The sequence below is a fragment of the Heloderma suspectum genome, chromosome 2 (assembly GCF_057233095.1).
Source record: "Heloderma suspectum isolate Gila_16-S chromosome 2, 16-S_ref, whole genome shotgun sequence".
Classification (NCBI taxonomy): Eukaryota; Metazoa; Chordata; class Lepidosauria; order Squamata; family Helodermatidae; genus Heloderma; species Heloderma suspectum.
The window spans coordinates 220,940,829-220,968,102 of NC_139459.1; the positions used below are offsets into that span (position 1 = coordinate 220,940,829).

The 27,274-nt window shown below is 44.9% G+C and overlaps 3 protein-coding genes across 15 annotated transcripts in view; 1 reads left to right on the forward strand and 2 right to left on the reverse strand.

The window, feature by feature from the left end:
• The window catches only part of WBP2 (WW domain binding protein 2), an 18,886-nt gene extending 13,172 nt beyond the window's left edge, over positions 1-5,714 (reverse strand). For all 4 annotated transcript variants that reach the window (XR_014788296.1, XR_014788295.1, XM_084838131.1 and 1 more), the window contains exons 1-3: positions 5,614-5,714; positions 1,567-1,675; positions 387-522 (exon numbers count right to left, since the gene is read on the reverse strand). Coding sequence is in view for 2 of the 4 variants with exons in the window: in XM_084838131.1 (XP_084694257.1) it covers positions 387-522; positions 1,567-1,675; positions 5,614-5,672 (304 nt within the window). In the remaining 2 variants the exon portion in view is untranslated. The remainder of the gene's footprint in view (positions 1-386; positions 523-1,566; positions 1,676-5,613) is intronic.
• Positions 5,464-26,384, forward strand: EVPLL (envoplakin like). 9 transcript variants are annotated; one of them, XM_084838137.1, is made up of 5 exons: positions 5,945-6,128; positions 12,939-13,100; positions 13,890-13,997; positions 19,437-19,485; positions 24,519-26,377. In XM_084838137.1, the coding sequence occupies exons 2-5, from the start codon at positions 13,065-13,067 to the stop codon at positions 24,548-24,550; spliced, it is 225 nt and encodes a 74-aa protein (XP_084694263.1). In that variant the 5' UTR covers positions 5,945-6,128; positions 12,939-13,064; the 3' UTR covers positions 24,551-26,377. The 9 variants fall into 9 exon arrangements, 7 of the variants coding, with proteins under 7 accessions (XP_084694258.1, XP_084694262.1, XP_084694265.1 ...); XM_084838132.1 differs by lacking the exons at positions 5,945-6,128; positions 24,519-26,377 and adding an exon at positions 5,464-5,833 and having other exon boundaries at positions 19,437-20,465; XM_084838136.1 differs by lacking the exons at positions 5,945-6,128; positions 24,519-26,377 and adding an exon at positions 5,470-5,833 and having other exon boundaries at positions 17,209-20,454.
• TRIM47 (tripartite motif containing 47) overlaps positions 19,592-27,274 on the reverse strand; it is a 30,383-nt gene continuing 22,700 nt past the window's right edge. For both annotated transcript variants that reach the window (XM_084838128.1, XM_084838127.1), the window contains exon 6: positions 19,592-25,177. In XM_084838128.1, the coding sequence (XP_084694254.1) occupies positions 24,552-25,177 (626 nt within the window). In that variant the 3' untranslated portion in view covers positions 19,592-24,551. The remainder of the gene's footprint in view (positions 25,178-27,274) is intronic.

The following is a 27,274-nucleotide window of genomic DNA, read 5'->3' on the forward strand; positions in this document are numbered from 1 at the left end:
GCCACAATGCACAATTACTTTAAGAATTTTGCTAGCCCTAGATGTTGGAATAGCCACCCAAGTACAAATGGTTTGGTTTTTTAAAGACAAGTTTAGATCAATGCAGAGCTAAAAATTAAACCTCCTTGTTCAGAAGCAGAATGATCAGTTACCAGGGCATATGACTCACCACTGGTAGAGACAGATGCTGTACTAAATGGACCTTTGATCTGATTCAGCATTGCAATTCTTCAGCTCTTAAAGGAATGGTTTGCAATTGTTAGTAACAGAAGGCTGCCCGGTATTCACAAGAATCCAGATTCTTCCCCAATTTCCATATTCTTCTCTCTGCTACGAACTCATAAAACTCAGTGGCCTAAGCACAATGGTTTGGGCATTGTACGCACCTCCTGCCTCTGCTTTCACTGCACCCTTGATGTAATTTGCTCCGAAAACTGGCTGCTTAATCTCACATTCTTTCATCAAATAAAAGGGCATCATGAAAGACTGCATTGGATCTTTTCCTTTAGACACAAAGATAACCTGCAGGCAAGAAGAATAGAAATCTTTAACAAGGCACACTTTGAACCAGAAGAAAAAGCTACAGCTTACTGCTAGAGTCTGAAACACAAAAATGGCCTTCCAAAGCTAATGCTTCCACAAGTCATGTATTCACTAGAATAGTGGTAACAAACCTTTCATTCAACTGATACTATGAACAGCGATACATTCTAGAAACACACATTAGCTGGCATTGTTGTCTGCCAATTTCTGGACAGCTTCATAGTTCCCAGGAAGCTTAATGGATACATTAAGAAGATATGCACAGCCCTTGAGAAATCCACCTCCCACTATACTTGAAAGTAGCAGAAGTCATTCACCTATTCCATCTCTCCATCCAGCCCCTCACTTTCTCCCCACCAAAATAATTCCTCAATAGCTTCACTATTAAGGATTCTCCAGTTAGCCAGCTGGGACTCAAAGCCCCACTTCATCATGAAGCTTAAGGGGAAAGAGATGTTGGAAAATCACGGGGCCTGTTATTCAGCCACATGTTTCTTCTAAGCCAGCCTTCACCAACTTGGCGCCCTCCAGGTGAGTTGGACTACAACTCCATCCCCAGCCCCAGTTACCATGACAATTGGTTATGTTGGCTGGGGATGATGGTAGTTGTAGTTTAACACATCTAAGTCCTCACACTTCATTTTGCTTTGAAGATATAAACCACCTGACTTCAAACGATGGCAAATCAGGTGGGAGAGACAAAAAGAGAACACCAGGCCAAAGTTTCAAGTGCATCTTGTTGCTCCTCAAGATTTTGCAGCTGAACTTGTGCCATGTTTCTTCTAATTTTCAGCTTACTACACCCCCAGACTATACAGCAAATCGTAAATGTCAGTTGCATTTATATCAGAGAAAAAATGCTGCTACACTGACTGCTCCTAACAGCAGAGAGTACAATTTTTTCATGTCCTTCCCAGTTAAGTCAAGGCAGAACCCCTTGGGAGTGTCTAGGAAGAATTATAGCGGGTTCTGGGAGAGTCTTCTCTCTTCATATTGGAATTAAATATAAGCTTGCCTACTTACTCGATATGGGGTCATGAAGACACTGCCTTTCTTGGTCCCTTTGAATGCATCTGGCATGTGTTCCATATCATGGAATGTCACTTCGATGTGATCATAAGTCATCAAGATACTATACACAAACAAAAGAGAGGTGTGATACTTGGGATTCATTCCTTAGTAATGATTTATATGAAGGATGGATAACATGTGGTTTGGAACATCTCTCATTATTACACAGTAGGTCACCAGGTGCAGCCCATATTGCTAAACACATTTACAAACATGGCAACTGCCTGTTAGGTTGTCAGAAACCCCCTGAGTTGAGAGAAGCTGAACAGGAGAGTCATCACAAAACTGACATAAAATTTAATCAGCACAAGAAGCATAGCAATGCCAAAGCCAGCCTTCTTGATGCAGCCAGAACTACTCAGCCTGCAGCAGCAACGCTTGGTGAACTGAACATGTTGTTCATGCCTTATTACACATGGGCCCCCAGTAAATATATGAACAAGGGCCTCCAGTGCCCTCTTATCCCTGTTACAGCACTGTAAAGGAATTTCACATGGCAGTTTTTGGGGGACTGCCCATGGTATTTCAATGAATCCAATTTAAGAATATAAGAGCCATCAGACCAAAGGTCCATCTAGTGCAGCATTCTGTTCACACAGTGGCCAACCAGATGCATATGGAAAGCCCACTGAAGGACATGAGTGCAACAGCACCCTTCCCAGTTGTGTTCCCCATCAACTGGTATACAGAAGCATACCACCTCTGATATTAGAGGTAATATATAGTCATTATGACTACTAGTCACTGAGAGCTTTGTCTAAATTCCTTTTAAAGTTGTTGATGACCATCATTACATCTTGTGGTAGCAAATTCCATAGTTTAACTATGCACTGTATGAAGAAGTACTTCCGTTTGTCTGTCTGAATCTCCCACCATTCAGATTCACTGGATGACCCTGGGTTCTAGTATTATGAGAGGAGAAAAATGTCTCCCTATCCACTTTCTTGACACCACCCATAATTTTGTACACACTTATCATCTCTCTCCATTACTCTTCCTTTTTACTAAGCTAAAAAGCCCCAAATGTTTAAACTTTCCTTATGAGGGACTTGCTCCGGTCCCTTGATCATCTACACTGCCCTTTCCTCTACCTTTTCCAGCTCTACTATATCCTTTTTGAAATACAGTGACCAATGAGATCACATTACGCCAGTACTTTTCCAGCTGCACTGGCTGCCAGTCCATGTTCCGGAACATTCAGAGTGCTGATATTAACATGCAAGCCCTAAACAGCTTGGGGCCACATTATTTGATGGATTGCTTCCTCCCATATGTACCTACCCAGACCCCAAGATCATCCTCAGGGGTGGGAGCCCCTGCCAAAGTGAGGTGGGTGGCTACCAGAAAGAGGGCCTTTCCTGCTGTGGCACTCCAGCTGTGGAATGAACTCCCTAGAGAGATTCGCTGGCACCTATGTTGAACTCTTTTTGATGCCAGGTAAAGACCTTTATTTTCCCAGCATTTTAGCACTCGTCTTTTAGCTGTTCTGTTTTAAATCTGTATTTTAAATCTCCGTATTGCTGCTAGGTTTTATTCTGGTTGTACTTTTATATTGTAGTTTTAAGCTTTCATATTTTATATTGTTTTATGTTGTACTTTGTGGTTTTAATTTTTGTGAACCACCTAGAGTGCTTCAGCTATTGGGCAATATAGAAATGAAATGAATGAATGAATTAACTGTACACAGCATTCCAAGTTTGGTCGCACCATACATTTGTAGAAGGGCATTATGATATTGGCAGTTTTATTTTTGGTTCCTTTCCTAATGATCCCCAATATGGAATGTGCCACGAGCAGAGGACCAATGAAGCCCAAGTCCTGCAGCATGAATGCACAGAACATTTCAGTTCTCATTGATCCTCTGCTCATTCATATAGCTGACAGGAGTCATTGTGGCTATATACTCTGAAGGGAAAAGGCCCCATCAGCTTTTTCCAGGGATGCTCTGTCTCTTTGTGCTCTGTGGAAAATTGTGGGAAACTGATGTAGCTTTGTTTGCACTGCTCCACAATCTTCACATAATTCATCTAATAACAAAACCTTGTGCAAATGATTTCTTGTCATCTGCTCTTGTAAACACGTTCCTGTTCCATCTCTCCTTTGTCTAAGCACACACATATACACAGGAAATCTGTAATATCTATCTGTGTACATGTGCTGTGATTTCCAGGTGCAGCGCCTCTCTCCAGCTCCAGCTGTGCTGTACCAGGCAGCTGCTGTCACACAGCACTATGCTACAACCAATCAGGAGCGGGGGTGGGGGGAGAGGAGTGCCTCCTGAAAATCTGCAATATTGCACTGTACTAAGATGGCACCTGTAAGCATTCCGACTGTAGTGGCAAACTCATTTTACTGTGCCTTAATAATTTAATCCATCGGCTTTTTCTAGCATACGCTCTCCTACACAAGTGTGTGTGCAACTGATTTTCATGGCACCCTCCTCAGTATTCCCATTCTACAAAAGCAATCTTGAGACTTAAATTTCCCACTGTAGAAGATTAGAGCCCAACATTAATTACTTCCACGTTTGACCTCCTTAAGGAGATCTGCAAAGGCTGTGAAATCTTATATGGAAAGTAATCTAAAAGCTATATAGGCCTGACAAAGTTGTGAAATCCTGTATTAGAAGTAACCAAGAAACATAGCCAAAAAAAGGTTGGGGCATAACAGGGGACTGGGAGGTGACTGAGATCCCTCTGCCAGATGTTCACGTAATGACATGTCAACTTTCCAAATGCCCCCAAGTATGATGCCATTTCAAAGTCCCTAGTTCCTGTTTCACCTCACTGTGTATTTACTATCTGGCTGTTGGCACCAGCTGCTCACTGGCCATGGTCCAGCTTTTGCTCTGATCAGCAGTCCGCACTGGACTACATACTTGGCTTTCTCCTGAGGTTATCCCTTGCAACATCTTCCAGGGGAAGACTGTGTGTGATAACCATGATACTTCTCCAATCCACCTTGGGCCTGACCCTGCAGAAGGTTTGCATCTATCAACTTGCCAGCTGCCTACACAGTGGGAAGAGACATCCACTGAGAGTGGCTCATATTGAAGTTTAGTGCTATTATCCTGACAAAGAAGAAAAGAAACTGCAAAGGAGTTAAAATAAGAGAAACTTACCATTTATTTTTAAAACACCCCCAAACCCCTCAACCTGGAAACTTTAAGGCATTTGAGAAGCAGAGAAAAGTTATTCTCATGCTCGAAACCGTGCAATCCATGGACATTCAAATTAATGTAATGTGTTCGGGATGGACAAAAGGAAACACTATTTCATGCAATGCGTCATTAATTTATGGAATTCATTGCCACAGACTGTTGGTAAAAAGCCGCTTCAAAAAAACCCACCCATGTTAAGACAAATTAATGGAGAAAAAGTCTATCAGTCTCTATTAGCCCGACAAACCAAGAACGTAACCTCCATTCAGTGAGAATATTACTCCAATTTCCAGAGGGGTCGCCCCGTTAGTCTGCTACAGCAAAAACAACACAGATGCATGAAATGCAACCCTCGGTTGGCAGGTATATACATGGGGGGGGCATGTAAAAGTTGGAGTTAAACAGCGATGAAATGCAAGACGTACAATCTGTGACATTTCAATCAGGGCCCAGAGTTGCCAGCGCAAAGTCCTGTCTTTACTGAAGAGTGTGGCAGTAAAAGTGCCATTGAGTTAAGCTACCGCCATCCATGCAACGACGGACGCCCACGGACCAAGGACGGAGCCTGCCAGGGCGAGGGCTTCCAAGCTAGACCACCAGCTGCCCAGCGTACTTTGGTGGGAGGGAGAAAGAAAGGACGGGGCGGGGTGACCAGACCGGGAAAGTGAACATTCTCTCCCCGCCCCTCTGTGGGCGGGGCACCCGCGAACGGAGAGGGGCGCTGAGAGTGGCGGGCCGGGGGCAGGGATGATGCACGGCTGACGCAGTATGTGCAGACCGGGGCCCCACAAGAAGAATTCGAAGGCCCAGCACCGTTGCATGCGCGCGCACCCCAATACCTTTCGCTGTTATTGACGATGACGCCACCCCCCTCCGAATGGTTCCTGTTCAGCGCCATGGCCGCGGCGGACCCTTCCCTCGCACTCGCCGGACCGAGAAGAAGCGACGCCGCCAAGCGGTACTACGCAAGCTCTGCGATGGCTTCCGGCGTACTTGTGCTCCAAGCAACGCAGAGACCGGAAGGGAACGAAAGGGACGGCGTGAAGCCTGACGGGAAAGGTAGTTTGCTGCTGGAAAGCGAGGCGCCCATTTTCGATCTATCACCATAATAAAACGTTCGCGTGGTGCATCTTGGGAAGTGTAAAGGGGGCGGGGGAGGGACAGGTGGGCGTTCTCTAAGAGTTGGGAGGTGCGCGAAGGGCCTTCGTCGATGTGTGGAGGAGCGCGGATTTGGGATTTGTTTAAAAGAGGCTTAAAAATTGCTACTCTCGCTTGTACCCCAAACCGAATGAAGGGCCAGGCGGCGGCCGTGCCATTTAGAGAGGAAGTTTGCTCACCGCCCGTCCTTTAGACCGTTAGTAATTGTTCCTCACAGGAGACCTGTGGTGTTTAGTGAGACTACTCACAACAACTGTGTCTGAATCTCAGTTGGTGGAGGCGGGGGAGGTTGTCGTCCTCCCAAACTGCTCATTTAAAAAATCAAGATCAAATTAAGATGTTATTGAAATGCAATCTCACTATTTCCAACCCGTCACTCACAATTACTACTAAACGATTATAAAGCAACTAAAATTTACCAAGCGGTGTACACGGATTAAAAACAAAAAGAGACTGCTAGCCCACAGGCTTACAAGCTAAAACATACCACACAAAAGCGGAAAGGGATGGGAACAGGAAAAGAAGTAAGCCCAGGCACCAATTCTTAAAGTTACGTAGTTTGTATAATAGGGGGGTTCAGAAACCCCCTCACATACACACCTGGAAAGAACTTGTGAAGCTGTGTGTGGGCTAGCCTGGCCCCACACATAGTGGCCACCACTCCCCCACGTGGTTTGAAGGTGCTGTCTGTGCACATGCTGTAAGCCTGTAAAACCCCTCCATGTGAGGGTGGATCCTGGCCAAATCAAGACACCCACTCACATGGAGAAGCTCTATGCATGCACATCAGTGCATAGAGCCCCTTCTGAGGTTCTCTGGATGTGTGTGTGTGAGACCGACCACGGGACACCTTGGCAGTGAGGGCCGAGCTAACCTGCACGGCCTCGTGCCCCTACTGTCTCATTTCCACTAGTTCTGCCTTCCCCAACCTTGTGCCCTCCCAATGTTTTGGACCACGAGTTCCAATGTCCCTGACTTGGCTATGCTGTCTGGGGTTGATGGGAGTTGAAGTACAAAACATCTGAAGGGCACAGGTCAGGGAAGGCTGGACTAGCTTGAATGGAATCAGGTGGAATGGCTCACTATTTTGGACCTTTGGTTTTAGTTGGTGCAGTCCCCAGTGCTTTACACCAGAATGCTATTTATTTATTTGGTTACAGCATTTTTACCCTGCTTCTCAGCCAAAACAGGCTCCCAGAACAGCTTGTGAAGATTAATAATACAATTAATATTAATAAGAATGTTGTCAAACATTTGGTGGATTTTACATTATATTGTTTCAGCCCAAGGGCCAAAATCAGATTTGGAGAAGCGGGGGCAGGGGGGGGGGCTGCATTCCAGTGGTGTGTGGACCAAAGGCAAAGGGGGCGGGGCCAAAAATACAAAAAATCCAGCATATTGTGGCTTAAAGTTTTTATTGTTGAAAACGAAGCTTTAGGAGAGGCATTTCAGCTATTTAGAATAGCAGCCTATCTGGTCTTGGAAAGGGCACATTATTTTCGGCTCCTGAAACAGCGGAGGACTGGGTTCCTTGGGGAGTGTTTGGCATCCAGTCATTGGCTGTCCCTCCAGGGAGCTGGACTGAAGGAAGATGACCAAAGGGGAGTTGCCCCTTTGGGGGAGCCGCCTTGGGGGGCAGCGAGGGCAAGGGCCATATCCCTTGGTTTTCTCTTCTCTCTCTGTGTTTCCATTCTTTCTCTTCCCCTTGTGGGGATGAGGGGGGATTTCTGGGGTTGTCTGGAGGCTGGGGGTGTGTGGCCTTTGAATGTGTTTGTTTGTTTGTTTTCCAGTTAGGCTCTTTATTATTTTATGGATGAGAGGGAAGTGATTTTATACCACAGGGTGAGAGCCTGCTGGTATTGCATTGTGCCCCCCCCCCCTCCGGGTGAGAGATGGGAAGGGAGTATTAGGTGTACATTCCAGGTGAGAGATGGGATGTCCGGCTTGACTGTTTTATTCTGCTGAATGCTGCTGGATTTGATGTCTTTTTTGAGACAAAGTCAGCATTATGTGTGTAGGGGAGGCAATAACAGTAGTGGGGGGCAAGGGGAGATATGGTGCTGGCAGAGCAAAAATTCATAGGAGAAGGGAGGGCAGGAACTTTACACCTATCCAGCCTTCTGGTTGCCCTGTCAGCCCAGGTATCTTCGGGAGCTGGCCAAGCCACCCGCAGAATCTTTGCCTGTTCCTTTGCAATGCCAAGTCAGTCTGGAAGAAGATTGCAACCACCCATGATTTAATCTTGGGTGAAAAGGCTGGCCTGGTATGCATTACAGAGACTTGGCTGGGGGAGATAAGCAGGCCTGTATGGATGCAGCTTCTCCCGGTCGAGTACTCCGTGGTAGAGCACGTAAGGAGAAGCGGACGGGGAGGCGGCATAGCAGTGGTCCACAAAGATAACATCCCCCTGACCAAACTCACTGTGAAGGAACTGACACATCCAGTGTACATACCTGAGCCTCGGGACTAGGGACAGATTGGGGATTCTGTTAGTGTACTGGCCACCCTGCTGCCTAACAGAGTCTCACAGAGCTGGTCTCGGAGCTGGTATTAGAGTCGCCCAGGCTTTTAGTCCTGGGCGACTTCAACATCGTGGGGTCCAGCTTGCCAAGTGTAGCTCAGGAGTTCATGGTGACCATGACAACCATGGGCCTGTCCCAGGTGGTTCAAGGGGCCAACACATGAAGCTGGTTACATGCTCGATTTGATCTTCTGCCCCAATCAGGAGAATGATCCGTGGGTGGAGGTTCTATCTGTCTCCATGTTGGATTACTGTCTGGTTAGAGCTGGTATCACGGCTACTACCCACCTCCACAGGGGTGGAGGACCAATTAAGATGGCCCACCCCTGAAGGCTGATGGATCCACTGCGATTCCAAAATGCCTTGGGGGGTTTCTTGGCTGGTGCCACCACCGACCCTGTCGAGTCCCTGGTCTCTGTGTGGAATGAAGATCTGACCAGGGTTATTGATATGGTCACTCCTAGACGTCCTTTCCTACCCACTTCCAAACAAGCTGCATGGTTTACAGAAGAACTGAGGGAGCTGAAGCGGCAGGGACAATGACTTAGAGCACCAATGATGGAAAACTCAACTTGAATCCAACAAGACATGTCACAGGGATCATTTAAAGACCTATGAGGTGGTGATACATGCAGCGAAGAGACCTTTCTACTCTGCACATATTGCATCCACAAACTCGCACCCAGCTGAGCTGTTCAGTGTGGTTAGGGAGCTGAGTCAGCACCCCACCCCCATGAATCCGATCTTAGAGCCTTTGGTAGCTCGCTGTGAGGCCTTTAATACTTTTTTTGTGGATAAAACCTCTTGGATATGAGCTGACTTGGACGCTGTCGTGGGGACAGAAATCAACAATGGGGTGTCCAACAACTCTGCTTGCACGATTAAACTGGCTCATTTTCAGCTTGTGACTCCTGATGATGTGGACAAGCTGCTTGGTTTGGTCAAAAAGACAACTTGCCCTCTTGATCCCTGCCTCTCTTGGCTTGTAGTCCAGGGAGGGGAGATGGTAAAGCAACTTTTGCTGAATATTATTAATGTCTCCCTAAGGGAAGGTAATTTTCCATCATGTCTAAAAGAAGCAATTGTTAGACTGCTTCTGAAGAAGTCTTCCCTTGACCCCCTAGACTTCAATAATTATAGGCCAGTAAGTAACCTACCATTTTTGGGCAAGGTAATCAAGAAGGCAATGTCCATTCAACTCCAAGCAGTCTTGGATGAAAATGATTATCTGGACCCATTTCAAACCGACTTCAGAGCAGGATATGGAGTTGAGACTGCCATGGTTGCCTTGGTGGATGATCTTTGCCTGGGAATTGATGGGGGGAGTGCATCCCTGTTGATTCTTTTGGATCTGTCAGCAGCATTTGATACCATTGACCATGGTATCCTTCTGGATCGCCTCAGAGAGGTGGGGTTTCGGGGGCACTGCTCTGCAGTGGTTCTGCTCCTTTCTCTCAGGACAGCTCCAGATGGGGTTGCTTGGGGGTAGTTGTTCCTCAAAAAAAGGAACTATTATGTTGAATCCCTCAGGGCTCCATTCTATCCTCAGTGCTATTCAGTATCTACATGAAACCGCTGGGAGAGATCATCAGGAGGTTTGGGGTTGAGTGTTATCAGTATGCTGATGACACCCAAATCTATTTCTCCTTAACATCTTTATCCAAGGAAGGTATGACTCCTCTGAATGACTGCCTGAAGTCGGTAATGGGCTGGATGAGGGAGAACAAGCTGAAGTTGAATCCAGGCAAGACTGACATGCTCATCATGAAGGGGCCTAATTCAGGTATTGGTGTATATCAACCAGTTCAGGATGGGGTTGCACTCCCCCGAAGGAGCAAGTTCGTAGCTTGAGGGTGCTTCTTGACCCAACCCTTCTCCTGGCACCTCAGGTGGAGGCAATGGTGAGAAGTGCCTGTTATCAACTTTGGCCAATATGCCGGCTACACCCATTCCTGGAACATGTGGACCTGGTAACAGTGGTGCATGTGCTGGTAACCTCTAGGCCTGATTTCTGCAATGCGCTGTACTTGGGGCTGCCTTTATATTTAGTTCAGAAACTTCAACTGGTACAAAATACGGCAGCCAGGTTGGTCTCTGGGACATCCCATGGAGACCATATTATTGTTGTTGTTCAGTCGTTCAGTCGTGTCCGACTCTTCGTGACCCCATGGGCCGTAGCACGCCAGGCCTTCCTGTCCTGCGCTCTCTCCCGGAGCGTGCTCAAGTTCATATTCATTGCATCGGTGATGCTATCTAGCCATCTCATCCTCTGCCGCCCCCTTCTCCTTTTGCCTTCAGTCTTTCCCAGCATCAGGGTCTTTTCCAGAGAGTTTTCTCTTCGCATTAGGTGGCCAAAATATTTCAGCTTCAGTATCTGTCCTTCCAATGAGCACTCAGGGTTGATTTCCTGTAGGATTGACTGATTTGACCTCCTTGCAGTCCAGGGGACTCGTAAGAGTCTTCTCCAGCACCACAGTTCGAAAGCATCAATTCTTCAGCGCTCAGCCTTCCTTATAGTCCAGCTCTCACAGCCATACATTACTACTGGGAAAACCATAGCTTTGATTAGACGGACCTTTGTCGGCAAGGTGATGTCTCTGCTTCTTACTATGCTGTCTAGGTTTGCCATAGCTTTCCTCCCAAGGAGCAAGCGTCTTTTAATTTCATGGCTACAGTCACCGTCTGCGGTGATCTTGGAGCCCAAGAAAGTAAAATCTGTCATTGCTTCCATTTCTTCCCCTTCTATATGCCAGGATAGGGCCAGATGCCATGATCTTCATTTTTTTAATGTTGAGTTTCAAACCAGCTTTTGCACTCTCCTCTTTCACCCTCAACAAGAGGCTCTTTAGATCCTCTTCGCTTTCTGCCATTAGGGTGGTATCATCTGCATATCGGAGGTTGTTGATAATTCTCCCAGCAATCTTAATTCCGACCCGTGATTCATCCAACCCGGCTTTTCTCATGATGTACTCTGCATATGAGTTAAATAAGAAGGGTGACAATATGCAGCCTTGTCGTACTCCTTTCCCAATTTTGAACCACTTGGTTGTTCCATGTCTGGTTCTTACTGTTGCTTCTTGACCCTCGTACAGGTTTCTCAGGAGACAGGTAAGGTGGTCTGGTACTCCCATCTCTTTAAGAATTTGCCACAGTTTGTTGTGATCCACACAATCAAAGGCTTTAGCGTAGTCAATGGAGCAGAAACCGGTTTTAAAATCTTTACACTGGCTGCTATTTTTTTCTGAGCAAAATATTAAGTGCTGGTTCTTCGTTTAAAGCCTTACATGGTCTAGGCCCAAGGTACCTCAGGGAGGGCCTTCTCCCCTATTCCCAGACTGCCACCTGAAGTCTTCTGAGGGCTCTCTGCTGCGGCTGCCTAATGTGAGACTGGCAGCCACACGCAAGAGGACCTTTTCCTTTGCCGCCCCTCAGTTGTGGAACGACCTGCTGGTTGAAATGTGCCTGCTAACCTCACTGAAGGTTTTTAAGCAGGCATTAAAGACGCTATTATTCTGGCAGGCCTCCCCTTTTTGGAACTCTTGTTCCTTTTGCTGACTTTTGTATACTATTTTTAAGCAGTGTTGTTTTAAGCTGCGTTTTATAGTTGGATTTTTTAAAAATTGTTTTTAGTTCAAAGTTGTTTTTAGTTATATGTTGTTTGTATATATTGTCCATATGTTTTTATGTAAATGGTTTTTGAACCTTGTATATTGTATTTTAATGTTTTAACTTTTGTAAACCACCCAGAGAGCTTAGGATATGGGGTGGTATAGAAATATAATAAACAACAACAAAAATAATGGCAAAGGGGGCAGGACTGAAGGCCAAGAGGGCGGGGCCAAAAATACAAAACATTCCAGCATATTGTAGCTTAAAGTTTTTATTTTCTAAAACTAAGCTTTGTTGGGATTAAGATCAGCTGCTTACATAGGCTTTTTTTCTGGCACGGGAGATGCCCTGGAAGTTGATGATGTTATGTAACAGACCCGCAAACTTCCATGACTGACCAATCACAAGTGTGCAATCAAAGCCTTGTGTAGAAATGCTCATGCATTGGTTTCTGCAGTTCCAGGGAAGGGGGAGCATTTCATAACAGGCCATATGAGCACAACTGCAGCCTCTGTCACACATCTCCCCACCCCACCCCAATATACCAGCCAGCCATTTTCTGTGTAGAGGTCCTTGATGTGGAGTACTGTATGATACAGTCGACAGAGTTCTGGAATTGGATACAGGAGGAAACCCAGATTCACTCAGCCTCCTCACACTATAACAAAAAATTCAGTGGTAGCCTCTGTCTTGGATTGATATAAATGATAAAGCATTTAATTTAATTTTTTTAATTATAAAAATAAACTACCTCATGGGCTTATTATGATGTTAAACACGATGGGGGTGGGGAATTATAAAGCACTCTGTGACCTGAAAAAGACTTAATAGAAATTGTGGTCAGAGCATTTCAGTATTCTTTCTCCGATCTGACAGAAAGCCTCAATCTGGTGAGGCCAGAGCTTAGGCAGCCTCTATACACACGTACAAGGTTGTACAAAGGAGCTGGGTTACCTCACAGAGCAGCAGAACAAGATCTTGAACCAGGACTGGAGTGACCAGATGACTGATCCCCAGTCAGTACGGCGTGAATATGAGGTAGGTGATGCCATAAACCTCGTGGGGATGAATGGGAGATGCATTTCCCCTTTGGATAAGAATTCAACTGTGGAACATGGGTGCCTTCCTTCTCCAAACATGTCTTTGGCCCACAAAGTTACAAACAGCAGCTATCCACAATGTACTTGCATTGGCAGGAGTCCCTTAAGGATCAGTATTGAGGGCCCCGTGCTAAACCAACAGTCGGACCTCTTACTGCTGCTTCTGTCCTTAACCTCAGTCATGTCCTCAGGTATTTCATTCAGATCCGAGAACTAGTTTCAGTTGGCATGAGCTACCACTGACTTCTGCTCTAGTTTCCTTAGAAAATGGGACCTGGGGTACTCTTAAGAAGTTGACTCTTAATCACCAGAGCTCCTAAGAAGCACGATGAACCAAATCACTATCATTTGGATGGACAGGGTGCCTTTAGTTCTGTCCAAACCCTCAAAGCTAATGCTCTAGAAAGCACACAGTGTCATAAGAGAGCCAGTGTCGTGCAGTGGTTAGAATGTTGGACTGGGACTTGGGAGGTCTGGGTTCTAGTCCTTACTTGGGCATGAAGCTTACGGAGTGATTCGGGGCCAATCACTGACTCTCACCCTAACCTACCTCACAGGGTTGTTGTGAGGATAACACAGAGAATGAGGAGGATCATGTATACTGTTTTGGGCACCTTGCCAGAGGAAAAAAGGTGTGATAGAAAGTGGGATGTTTTTTTCTCCCACCATGAAGGGTCTCTCAGCATTTGAATTGTTTATATATTAGGCTCTTTCCTTTCCCCTGCAGGATTTCAAGAATAATGAACTCCTTAACCAGGAAGAGTATGTGAATACACTCCAGGATGATGGAGAGAGGATGATTGAATTGAAGCATCCAGCAGTGAGCCCAATCCAGGTAAGTGCAGAATTTTGGAACTCAATCTAATCTACTGTATTTGAAGCAGTTTTATTCTGCTCTTCAGCTGAAAAAGGCTCCCAGAGTGGCTTACAAACATCAGTAGTAAGACAATCCCTGCCCTCAGGTTTACAATCTGGAAGACCTGTCACAAAAGGAAAAGTGATTGGGAGGGAGAAGGGGAAAAAAAGAAAAGAAAGCAAACTCAGGGGTCAAGCTGAAACAGAATCATAGAATAGTAGGGTTGGAAGGGGCCTACAAGGCCATTGAGTCCAACCCCCTGCTCAATGCAGGAATCCAAGTCAGAGCATCCCTGACAGATGGCTGTCCAGCCTCATCTTGAATGCCTCCAGTGTGGGAGAGCCCACCACCTCCCTAGGTAATTGGCTCCATTGTCGTATTGCTCTAACAGTCAGGACGTTTTTCCTGATGTTCAGCTGGAATCTGGCTTCCTGTAACTTGAGCCCATTATTCCGTGTCCTGCACTCTGGGATGATCAAGAAGAGATCCTGGCCTTCTTCTCTGTGACAACCTTTCAAGTACTTGAAGAGTGCTATCATATCTCCCTTCAGTCTTCTCTTCTCAAGGCGAAACATGCCCAGTTCTTTCAGTCTCTCTTCATAGGGCTTTGTTTCCAGTCCTCTGATCATCTTTGTTGCCCTCCTCTGAACCCTCTCCAGTTTGTCTGCATCCTTCTTAAAGTGTGGTACCCAGAACTGGACACAGTACTCCAGATGAGACCTAACCAGTGCTGAGTAGAGGGGAACTAGTAGTTCCCGGGATTTGGAAGCTATGCTTCTATGAATGCAGCCCAAAATAGCATTTGCCTTTTTTGCAGCCACATCACATTGTTGGCTCATATTCAGCTTGTGATCGACAACAATTCCAAGATCTTTCTCGCTTGTAGTGTTGTTGAGCCACGTATCCCCCATCTTGTAACTGTGCATTTGGTTTCTTTTTCCTAGGTGCAGAACTTGGCATTTGTCCCTATTAAATGTCATTCTGTTGTTTTCTGCCCAGCGCTCCAGTCTATCCAGATCACTTTGAATGTTGTTTCTGTCTTCCAAAGTATTAGCTATCCTGCCCAATTTGGTGTCATCTGCAAATTTGATCAGCATTCCCTGCACCTCCTCCTCCAAGTCATTAATACAAATGTTGAAGAGCACTGGGCCCAGGACTGAGCCCTGCGGTACCCCACTCGTTACCTCTCCCCAGTTTGAGAAGGTCCCATTGATAAGCACTCTTTGAGTCCGTTTCTGTAGCCAACTGTGGATCCACTGGATCGTTGTTTCATCTAGCCCTCTTTGAGCTAGTTTGCTCATGAGGATATCATGGGGCACTTTGTCAAAAGCTTTGCTGAAGTCGAGGTATATGATGTCTACAGCATTCCCACGGGAGTGCTTTATCCCATGGATTGCTTTATCATCTGCTCCAGAATTTTCCCAGGGATTGATGTCAGACTGACTGGTCTGTAGTTCCCAGGCTCCTCCTTTTTACCCTTTTTGAAGATAGGGACAACATTAGCCCTCCTCCAGTCATCTGGCACTTCCCCTGTCCTCCATGATTTCTCAAAGAGAATAGACAGCGGTTCTGAGAGTTCTTCTGCCAGTTCCTTTATTACTCTATGATGAAGTTCATCTGGCCCTGGAGATTTGAACTCATTCAAAGTCATTAGGTGTTCCTTGACCGTATGCCTATCGATCTCAAGCTGCAATCCTGCCCCTTCAGCCTGTACTTCGCCTTTGCCAAGGGGGTCATAGACCCTCTTTTGGGAGAAGACTGAGCCAAAGTAGGAATTGAGCACCTCTGCCTTTTCTTTGTCATCTGTTATCATTTTCCATCCTTATTTAATAGCTGAACAACCATTTCTTTCCTCTGCCTTTTACTATGCATGTAGCTGAAGAAAGCCTTTTTGTTGTTTTTAGCATCCCTCGCTAACCTCAGCTCGTTTTCAGCTTTAGCCTTCCTGACGCCATCCCTGCAATTCTGTGCTACCTGCCTGTACTCTTCCTTTGTTACTTGGCCTTCTTTCCACTTCCTGTATGTGTGCTTTTTTGTTTTCAGGTCATCTCTAAGCTTTTTGTGAAGCCACATTGGCTTCTTCTGTTGTCTTCCACCTTTTCTTCTTGTTGGAATTGTTTGTGATTGTGCCTTGAGAATTTCCTTTTTTAAAAGCTCCCACCCATCTTGGACTCCTTTTCTCATTAGCATCGCTTGCCATGGGACCTTACTGATAATTGTTCTGAGTTTATTAAAATCAGCTTTCCTAAAATCCAGGGTATGTGTTTGACTACACTCGGCTTTTGCGTCCCTTAGAACCAAGAACTCAAGTGCAACATGGTCGCTTTCCCCCAGAGTTCCTGTAACTGCTACTTTATCCACTAAGTCATCTCTGTTGGTTAGTTCAAGTTCGTTCTGTTTGTTTCCCATACTCTGGGCATTAGTATATAGACATCGAAGACCATGTGCTTCATAGTCTGGCTTTCTTCCTATATGTGTCTGAAGACTATTATTGGGTGCTATCAGAGCTGTTCTCTCCGTTGTAGTGCATGCGCCTATGTCCATTGTTACCCCCAGCATTACATCTCCCTTCCCCGTAGGATTCAGTTTAAAGCCCTCCTGATGAAGTTCTTCATGCTGTGGCCAAACACATTCTTCCCATCCTTTGTGAGGTGCAACCTGTCCCTTGCCAACAGTCCATCTTCCAGGAAGTATAGCCCGTGGTCCCAGAATCCAAATCTCTCTCGTCGGCACCACCTTCGTAGCCAGTCATTCACCCGGAGTATTTTTCGTTCCCTTTCTATCCCTCTTCTAACTACTGGAAGGATGGATGAGAAAACTATCTGGGCCCCAAAGTTCTTGAGTTTCCTTCCCAAAGCTTCAAAGTCTGATGTGATTTCTTCATAGCTCCGCTTGGCAGTATCATTTGTTCCCACATGGATGAGAAGAAAGGGATACCTGTCAGTGGGCTTTATGAGTGCAGGCAACCTTTCAGTCATGTCTCTAATTCGTTCTCCCAGGAGACAACATACCTGGCGAGTCCACAGGTCTTCGCGACATACTTGGGTCTTGATCCCGTGCAGCAAGGAGTCTCCCACTACTACCACTCTTTTCTTCTTGTTGTAGGCCTGGGTTTCATCGCCTCTGTTTGACTGACCTTCAGCCTCTTGCTCACTCTCATGCAGGTTCCCCTGTGATTCTTCCTCTGCAGGCTGTCCTCCAGTCTCATCCGCAAGTACCTGGAATCGGTTCCACAGCTCAACTGTTTCCACTGGTGCAGAGTGGCGTCTAGTTCTTCTTCTCCTAACTGTCACCCTTTTCCAAGGAGTATGACTAGCTTTAGATTTATGCTTTCTACACTAGTGTAAAGCTAGTCCATATGTTAATTTGATCCTCTTTAAGCAGTATTCTTATTTGTTAATATATTTGCCTTCTGATTTATCTGCTTCTTACTCTATATAAAAACAATATTAAATGATCTGAAACACCAGTTAAACAGGAAACAGCAGACATACCAATGTTTTGGACTTCAGCCCCAGCCAGCATGGCCAGTGGTCAGGAATGATGGGAGCTGTAGTCCAAAATATTTGGAGAATACCAGGTTGGGGAAGGCTATCTACAGAGTAACTTGATTTTTGATGTTTTTGCCATACAGAACAGCTGCAATTCAGAGGCAGGTATTTAGCTTTTAAAAAAAGAAATCTTGGCAGTTCTGTGGTTTTATGAGCTATTTTTACTACAAGTCTAGTTTTTTTGTGGTTTTGTGCCATTGCTTTTTTATGAAGAAATTTCCTGGCTGGCTCAATAGCGGAGAAAACACTCATTTTTCCAGGGCTTTCATCCAAGTTAAGATGCTGTAAGTGAGAACTGTATGTACATCTACAAATGAACTCCCACTAGCAATTGTGGTAGAGTTTGCAAGCCCTGTTAGGGAGAAGACAAGAGCTGCAACAAAATGAAAATAGTATTTGTTTGTAAGAAGGCTGAGCGCTGAAGAATTGATGCTTTCAAACTGTGGTGCTGGAGAAGACTCTTACGAGTCCCCTGGACTGCAAGGAGATCAAATCTGTCCATCCTAAAGGAAATCAACCCTGAGTGCTCATTGGAAGGACAGATACTGAAACTGAAGCTCAAATATTTTGGCCACCTAATGCGAAGAAAAAACTCTCTGGAAAAGACCCTGATGCTGGGAAAGACTGAGGGCAAAAGGAGAAGGGGACGGCAGAGGATGAGATGGCTAGATAGCATCACTGATGCAATGAATATGGACTTGAGCATGCTCCGGGAGAGAGTGCAGGACAGGAAGGCCTGGCGTTCTATGGTCCATGGGATCACAAAGAGTTGGACATGACTGAACAACAAAAATAACAGCAACAGCTGCAGTTTGTGCAGGCTGCCTAATTTCATAGTCTCAGAATGGTTTCAATACTGTATTTATACATGATTCCATTAGGTGCATGCCATTAAACTTGCCATTTAAGATTGAGCCAAAGAACCAGGAATACTAAGGGAGGAATCCTATGGCCGCTAGACAGCGGCTAGACGGCCATAGGATATGTCATTTTCTGGGAACCGACCTCAGAGCCTGTGCTCCAAGGTCAGTTCCTGGAGAATCGACCTCCCCCTAGTTCCACACTGCCTCGGAGGCAGCATGCAACAGTCCTGTCCTCCGTGCTTGCAAGAGGAGTGCGGAGTGACCAGAAAGGGGTGTGGCTGGGGGCGTTCCAGGGCAGGGAGAGCATGTTGCACATCCTATGTGTCATACAGCAGCCTCCTTCCCTGCTCCGTGCTCCCATGGCTAGACAGCCACAATCAGCTGTCTAGCCAAAAATGAAGGGCAGGAGGAGTGCGGAGGGAACAATCCCCTCCGTGCTTCTCCTGACCTGTATTGAACAATTAACCTTAATCATCTGCTGCTACTGTCTTAACCCTTGTCCAGTCCTTCTGCACCTGGCTGCATCACAGGGAGATGTGAGGCAAGATTTCCACCAACAGTCTGGTTAGGGCTGCCTTCCTCAATACTGACCATCCTGGGATTTAAGATCAGTGGTGGTTGAGTAGGGGCTTTGCTTGTGGTAGCCTTGAGGAATGTGGCCTGTGGCGTTACCACATCCAGCAGGGCCTATTTGGCTGTGGCACCCTGGCTGTGGAACTCTCTTCCAGTAGAGATTTGACTGTCCAATATGCTGCTGTCGTTTAAATGCCAGTTAAACACTTACTTATTTGTGCAGGTTCTGGGGTGATAGGCAAATGCTCTGTTTTTTGATCAATTGTGTTGATGGTTTTCTTATATTTTAGTATATATTTGTGGTTGTAGAGTCATAATTTTAAAGTTTGTGTAGTATGTTGTGTTTTATATGGTTGTTAGCCACTCTAGGCTCTTTGTAAGGGTGGGATATAAATAAAATAAATATTGCCATTTGGTTTCTGTACTTACAGAGCTGCTCCCCATCAGTGACTATTCCACCTGATTGCAACAGAAGGAAAGGTGAGACAGTGAGGCCCCTTACCGAAGCCCAGCTGGGATCAGCTGTCCTTTTGGTCTCCCCTCCCAGAACTGTCTTCTGAAATGACCATTCCACTTGGTTCATTAACTACCTTTATTATGAAACGATATGAAAGTGTTGATATCCAAATTTTGCTTCTTACCCCCCCCCCTTCCTTTTGTATCCTCTTGTCTTTTGATTGTAAGCCAGTGTTTTAGGCAGAAAGGTAATATATACAATGTAGCAAATAAATATCAGTCCACACATTCCTGCTTCAGTTCACAACATTATGCACTGAGATGTCCCCAGTCCAATCCATCCGTGCCCATCTGGATCCCAACCTCTCCCAACACATTTTTTAAATCAGGTCCCATACCCAAGTCCACTCCCCTCTTCAAAGGAAGGTCACTCCTCAAACTCCTCAACCCCAATATTTGTGAGTAGGCATACATGTACCTCCATTAGTAACCCATAATCTATTAATGTCTAGCCAGTCTGGAACTGTATGTTTAAGATCTCAAACCCAAACATAACACCCAATATGGTATTTCCCAACAGGGAGGGCAGTACACAACAGTATCGCCACTACAGAAAAGTTCCAGTTCCTGGTGTGTACACACACACACACACACACACACACACCCTATCACTGCTGATAGGTTGGCAATTTGGTTGGCAAGTACTAGGGGCAGGGCCTTTGCAATAGCGGTGCCTCAGTTTTGGAATTCCCTCCCTTTTGACAGGATCTCCTCCCACTTTTAAATGAGCGGTTAGGACAATTTTATTCAGAATTAGTGTGTACAATTTTCTACTGCTTTGTGTTTATTCTGTCTCTGCAGCTACTGCTTTTTTTACTGGGATTTAAAGAATTGATTTACTTTAATTGAGCTTGTTATTATGTTTTACCTTGAGTGTATTTTTAATGCCAAAAAGCAGGATATAAATAGTATGAAATAAACACCTTGTAAAGCTTAGATAATCCACACAAGCCCATGTCAGATTTCTAGGGAAGTCACTGGGGGTCATCATTATAGTGCATATTAAACATTTTACAGCTTGATGTCAAAAGTTGCTATACCAGCAAATATGTGCTTATTTGGGGGCAACCCAACTGCTAAGCCATCTCAGCACCAGAGGTATGTGGTGTTACACTACTGTTGTGTTGACACTGCCCCAGTATCAGAAGCAGCAGGCAAAACAAGTGAGAAACAGGACTTGAGAGCTTGTCATACAATAGAATAATACTGCAGAGGCTATATCAATTTCCATGAACTATGGAGGTCAGGATCTAGAGAATTAATGTGGGTACTGGAGATTGTTCAGGTGTGTGCTGAGTTTGACATTAGTGGACATTTTTAGCACCAAGTGTTACAGTCATGAGTGTCTCCCCATGACACTTTGTGACATAATTGGAAAAAAAGCCCTAGATTTTATCCAAGGAAGATGTACATACTTCCTTGAGACAGCTTCGGCTATGGGGAGGTATAGAAATATATTAAATGAAATTAAATACTCCATGAAACAAAAGAAATACAGGACAAAAAAATAGACACACTCGTGTGCAAGCATATTTGTTCAGTATACGGTATGGATGGTGCAAGCAGTGGTCCTGTTGCTCTCTATAGATTCTATAGTAGAGACAGAATTGTGGCCCGTAGTAAATTGGTATGAATGGAAAACATTGCAGAAAGCAGATGGGAATCCAATTCCTGGTTTACAAAAGAGAGAGAAATTAAGATTGTGTTTGCATATTGTTTAATGGAAGTTAGTTTTCCCCCTTATTTCCCCACACTTTATTATATAACAACTGTGTGTAGGGGGTTTTTTGGGCGGCGGGGAACAAAGCAAAAAAGTTACCACCACTCAAAAAGTGAAACACAGCTTAGGAAGAATATCAATAGCAGTGTTCTGTAAGGAAACGAACATACTGGCTTTACCCTTTTGCTTAAAAGGAACAATGGATACAGCCAGATTTGCTTCAGTGCAAACTTTTTGATCATTCCAGTTGATCCCCGAAGGCTTGTTGAGAACACAGAAATCACAACACTACTAGTATAGCATTCTATCAATAACCAGTGCCAACTGCAGTAGAAAAGGTATACAGCTGCAAACATAGGCATGTTTACCAGGAAGTAAGTCTCTCTCAATTGTACAAGTCAGACTAACATCTGATTAAACCCACTTAGTATCTGGCTGAAAGTTTAACAGGCTTAAATATAACAATGCTGGGCAAAGATTGCGAGCCACAGTGCTGTATTTATTTCCATTAGCGGAAGTAGAAAATAGCTATGGTGACCTCACTGTTTCTTGCTGATAGACAGGAACAACTGAGTGAGGCCCAGACAACAAAGACAAGTGAACTCATGCAATTAACCTCATGATTAATCCAATTCATAATTTTTTTCACTCCATATACAGTACGTAATAGAATTTATTTTGTACAAAAAAGCAAGCCGTGTGGGGTAGGCAATATAGAGATTAACACTGAGACAACTCTTGCAGACATATCTGTAATACTAAGACCATGGATAATGAAGTACACCAGCATCAGAGTAATTCAGTTGTTTTCTTCAAGGAACGCATGAAGATAAATCTTGGGACTGTGAAAATTAAATCTGTTTCCAAACTAGCCAAGTTTTATTTTCCGTTCCATCATCATAAATTTATATTAAGACCCGTAATGATCTGGTAGTTCCTGATATCCCAGAGATGGAAGGAATCCAATGGGTTGTCTTTTTCAACTCAACCACCATCTCCCATTCTGAAACAGAACCATTTCAATCAGAAGCTTAGGTTTGGCTCCTTAATGCCCACAGAAATGCTTATAATGCCTCATAGGTTAGCTCAAACCATTCAACTATAAATCTTTTGCAACAGCAGCTGGGGGGGGGGAGACATTGGGATCCTCCCCCACTCCCTCAATGCTCTCAGCAGGACTAGATGTTAAATAAAAAATTGTTTACAGGGTCACGTTGGTTCGGGGTTGGAAAGGGTTGATTCCATATTTCAGTCTTCCCCAACCTGCAGCCCTCCAGATGTGTTGAACTACAACTCCCATCATCCCTAGACAATTCCATTGGTATGCTGTCTGGGAAATGATGTGAGTTGTAGTCCAACACATCGGGAGGACACAAGGTTGGGGAAGGCTGAGTAATAGTTACTAAAGGTCTTTGCCGCATATAGAAGCTCAAACCTCCATTCTCTGCCTTAACTAGTATATCTCACCCCATTTCTTTGGTTCTACCAACTCTAGGGCTTCCACCTACTGCTTGAAAAAAATAACACTTATTGCTTTAGCCAACAACTATAGACCAGCAAGACAGGATGAGAGAAAGACAACTCACAACCAGATGCTAAAACAGTCCATTCTCTTGCCTCTGTTCCCCATCTGCTGCACCTAACATATTAGAACAGCCCTGCCCGACCTGGTACCTTCCAAATGTGCTGGACTACAACTCCCCTGGCTGGCTGGGGGATGTTGGGAGTTGTAGTCCAGCCAATTGAGAGGGCACCAGGTTGGGGAAGGCTATATTAGAATTCCAGCCCAGGCATTTTATCCCACAGCACTTTTGAACCAATAGGAAACACACAAGTATAGCATTACAAAACACTGGATACTGCAACTCTGGGGTGGTCAGTTTCACTCCAAGGCTGTATCTGTAGTTTGTAGGCTGAGCTCTACAGAGTGAGACTAAGAAATCCAGCCCAGGTTTTTGCTCAAGATATTTTTGCTATTGTGGTTGCAATGCAGACTGTGTTCAAGTATCACGGGCACCTACTTGACAGGTACAGTGATTACTGACCAGTGACACAACTGTTCCATGCAGAGCCATTTTGTGCACGTTTAAAATATTTGGCGGGGGGAGAATTGTACACTCCTGACAGAACATTTCATGTGTAAGAATACTCATCTAGGGAGATTTTAAAACAAGTGACATTCTGCAGCATAGATGAACTTTGATCAAAGGAGGTATCCTTACACCTCACTGTCTAGTATATGTGGATGGGCTTTCACACTATTGTCGCTGAAAGATTGCTTCCAAGAGCATCTAGCAATCGTTTGAAATTGGTTGTGGTAGTCTGTAACCATATAGAAACACGACTTGAAGGCAAGTAGTCTGTTAATTTGCAACTGATGGGATATCAGTGGAATACCTACCACATCTACGTTAGTGACATTCATTACTGAAGCACCCCAAGGACGCTTTATCACCAGATCAGATCTCAATGAAGAAATGCCAGCTTCACAAGAAATAAATGACCTTCTAGAAACAAAGAGAGTGGGAAAATCTCCAGTATTTACTACCAATAATGATCTCCTGGATCATTTCACATAAATTATTACCTAGCGCTTTGCCCAATCTGTTTTTAATTTAGTAAACTGACAAGACATCCCCTCACCTTGTTTTTACTCCTGGGCAGAATAATTTGATCCAAAATATTTCTACAGTGTGGGGTGAATTACTGAATTATCTACCCTAAATTATCCTCACTATCTCTTTTACTGAATTTTACAGGAATTCAGACATTTGCACTCTAGTTGTAGATCACAGAGTAGAACTAGAAAGGCGATTACTTTGGCTTGTATTTCCTGTAAAGGTGTGCACTGCTTCTAGGGATACCAGTGTGTTTGTATAGAACAGGGGTGGGCAACTTGTGAGCCTCCAGATGTTTTGGCTTACTGCATCCATCTTCCCTCACCATTGACTCTGCTGGCTAGGGCTGATGGAAGTTGTAGGCCAAAACATCTGGAGGGCCACACGTTGCCCACCCCTGCTACAGAAAGAGAAGCACAGTGACTCAAAACATCAGGTGTTCTGGGTTACGCTCAGTGTGATTATATGTCCTTCACTAAAAACCAAGGGAAGAAAAGGTCATCAAAGAAAATGTCCATTATTTTTAAAGATACCTAGCCAATAAAATAAAACAATTCAAAGCTGGCAGTGACAGAAATATAAGTGATGAGTCTCACAACCCTAGATCATGGAGGTGACATATTGTTCCCGAAGAGATTTCATTTTAACTTTCTTTGCAGAATCCAGTATTCTCTTGCCATACATTGAGTGAGTTACCGTCGCTTCAGCACTGAAACACAGTCTCTTTTTAAAGGCCCAAGCTGCATGTGGGCATCTACACTTTCAAGGAAAAAGGCTGGTTTGAGGTTGTGTGTTAAGAGTGTTGGAAACTGGTGGTTGATCTTATTCTGGAAGGGATCGAAATGGCCCTTTTTGAAGCGGGCAACTTTGAACTGCTGCAGGCATGTCATCTTGGAATCCTTAACTCCATAGAATGTCAGCACCTTCTCCGAATACTCCAAATACACCCCTATGGTATGGAAGAAAGGCTGCTGTACCACACAGTCAAAGCCTCCAAACCAGGCAACATAGTTCTGCCCGTTCCATTGCAGGCAGCAGGACTTCTCATTCCTGCCGATGCGGCCCCTGTCATATGATTCCTGTGGGTTGTAATCTTCCGTGATGACCCCAATGCTCACCCAGCCATCAATTATTTCCACTTCCCAGTAATAGTTGCCACGGTTCATTACATTCTCGCCCAACACCTGCTCACAGTTGATGAATCTGGTTTTGCTCTCAGGATAGGCAATGGGATTCAGAACACGCTTGGCTCCCTTGGTTCCAAAGAGCTGGAGGAACTTGTCAGCAGTATCGCTGTCCAAATCGATGATGAAAGCAACTGTGCAGAAGGGGAGATAAAGAGCAGCGGAAAGATAAGCAAAGGAGATCACAAGGCATTATTTCTTCTTTTCCCTGGACAACAAAACCAAAACATAGAATTGCTGGGGCTGATATTTTTTTTGTAGTCAACCAGTCTCCTGGGAGGTGTAGGGAGGTTTGGGATTTTAAACTCATTTTCAGTTCTGTGACCGGAGAACTCCAAGGCTGCAGCCAAACTATTGTGCAAAAACTAGTACATTTTTCTAGCCATACTTATTTTTTGCTCATTGGGGGTGTATGTGTTGTGCGTACACACCTTTTTGCTGAATTTGATTTCACAGAAGCTCTCAGGGGATGCACTCCAGTGATGGGTGGGGCCAAAGTGAAGATGGGGACATGCAAGAGGGAGACGAAGAGCCGGCCTTCCAGGAAGGTGCTTGTCAGCTTGCCAAGAAATAATACATATTTTTTGTCTGGTGGGTTAGAATCCCTGAGAACAAATGACAATGGGCTCAGGAATGTGTAAAATCCTGGCCATGAGCACTTTTGGCAGCCTGTGCCTGCATTAGAGAGTGGCTTAACAGAGGAGCAAAGCAAAATATGTGTTTTATGTTGCATATGTACATTTGCATTGGGGAGGAATAGCAGCATTGGGAGGCTGGGTGGAAAGGGAAGGCTCCAGTTGTGTGTTTGCATTGATTTACATCAGGTCAGAAGGAGGACTGAGTGTGTGTGTTTGGTGCTGCTTAACAGAGCAGCATCAGGAAAAACTAGGCTGTTTGCAGCCTTCATATGTGTTTGCCTTGGGTCTGGGTGCTGCAATGGTAGCATCAGGAGTGTGGAAGTGGAGACAAGAGTGGGAAATACAGAAGTGTTTAATGGTATGGCCTAGGGAGAGGTTATGCCACTTAACACAGCACTGGCAGGAATGAGAACCTGAAGAACAGTAAAAAGCGGCACAGATTGGTAGGGATGGAGGAAACCTAAAGCAAAGAGACAATGTGGTTACAGTGTTGGACTGAGAAGACCTGGGTTCTAATGCTCACTCAGCCATGAAGCTCACTGGGTGATTTTGGGCTAGTCACCGACTCTCAGCCTAACCTACCTCACAGGGTGGTTGTGAGGATAAAATGGAGAGGAGGTGTACCACCTTGGGTTCCTTGCAAGAGGAAAAAGAGGCAGGATGTAAATGTAACAAAATACAAATAAAATATACTCCAAACATCTGAAGTTGGGCTGCTTACCACCACCAGTAGGAGGAAGAGACAAAACAGGGACTTTAAAACTGCATAGTGTTGTAGCACACGTCTGTGCCCACCTATCCCTTCACAAACGGGCTCCATCCCCAGGCACTCTGTGCTGCCTGTGTGCTTTGGAAGTCAGGAAAACATTTTTAAAAGTTGCTTTCCCTTTATTAACACAGTTCTGAGTATAAGGTCCCATTATTCTAGGAATTAGCTTATGGTTACTGTAGTATTTCAGTAGGATTGGACTCTTTCAACTAGCTAGTAGAAAAGAATAGCTGGCACAATCTGTTGAACCATTAATGCTTATTTAGAGGCAGAGAACAACAATGCTGTGGAAAGCAGGAACTGTACTGAAGGAATTAGTGGCACACTGATTATTAAGACCCCTTCTGCTTTCTCTGCATTTTAGTAAAAAGTGCCTTCAAGGTTTCAGGTTTTCCCCTGCAAACATGGGGACTTGATACACCTGCATTTTAAACCATGAGAGTTCAGAGTCTCAGGAGTCTACAATAGAAAATGTATTCTCGAGCCAGGAAATCCAATTCTCGAATACAGAGAATACAGCAAATCCAACTGCTGTATTCCTGAGCCAGCAAATCCAGCTGCTCTCCTTGCAGTTTGGTGGCTCCCATATGACTGAACCTGTGCGTCAGTTAAGATCTTTTCCTGAAGACTTATCCTGGTGCCCCATTTTGGGAAGCTAGATGGGAAGGTACTAAAGAGAGGGACTGCAAGGTTGGATCCCAGGTCTGGAATTCCCTCCCCACGGAGGTCCACTCTTCTAGGCGAAGCCTACTTTTAGTAACTTTACCGTTTTACCAATTTTGTGCTGTTGCTTAATTTAGTCTGCCAATTGCCATTTTAGGAAT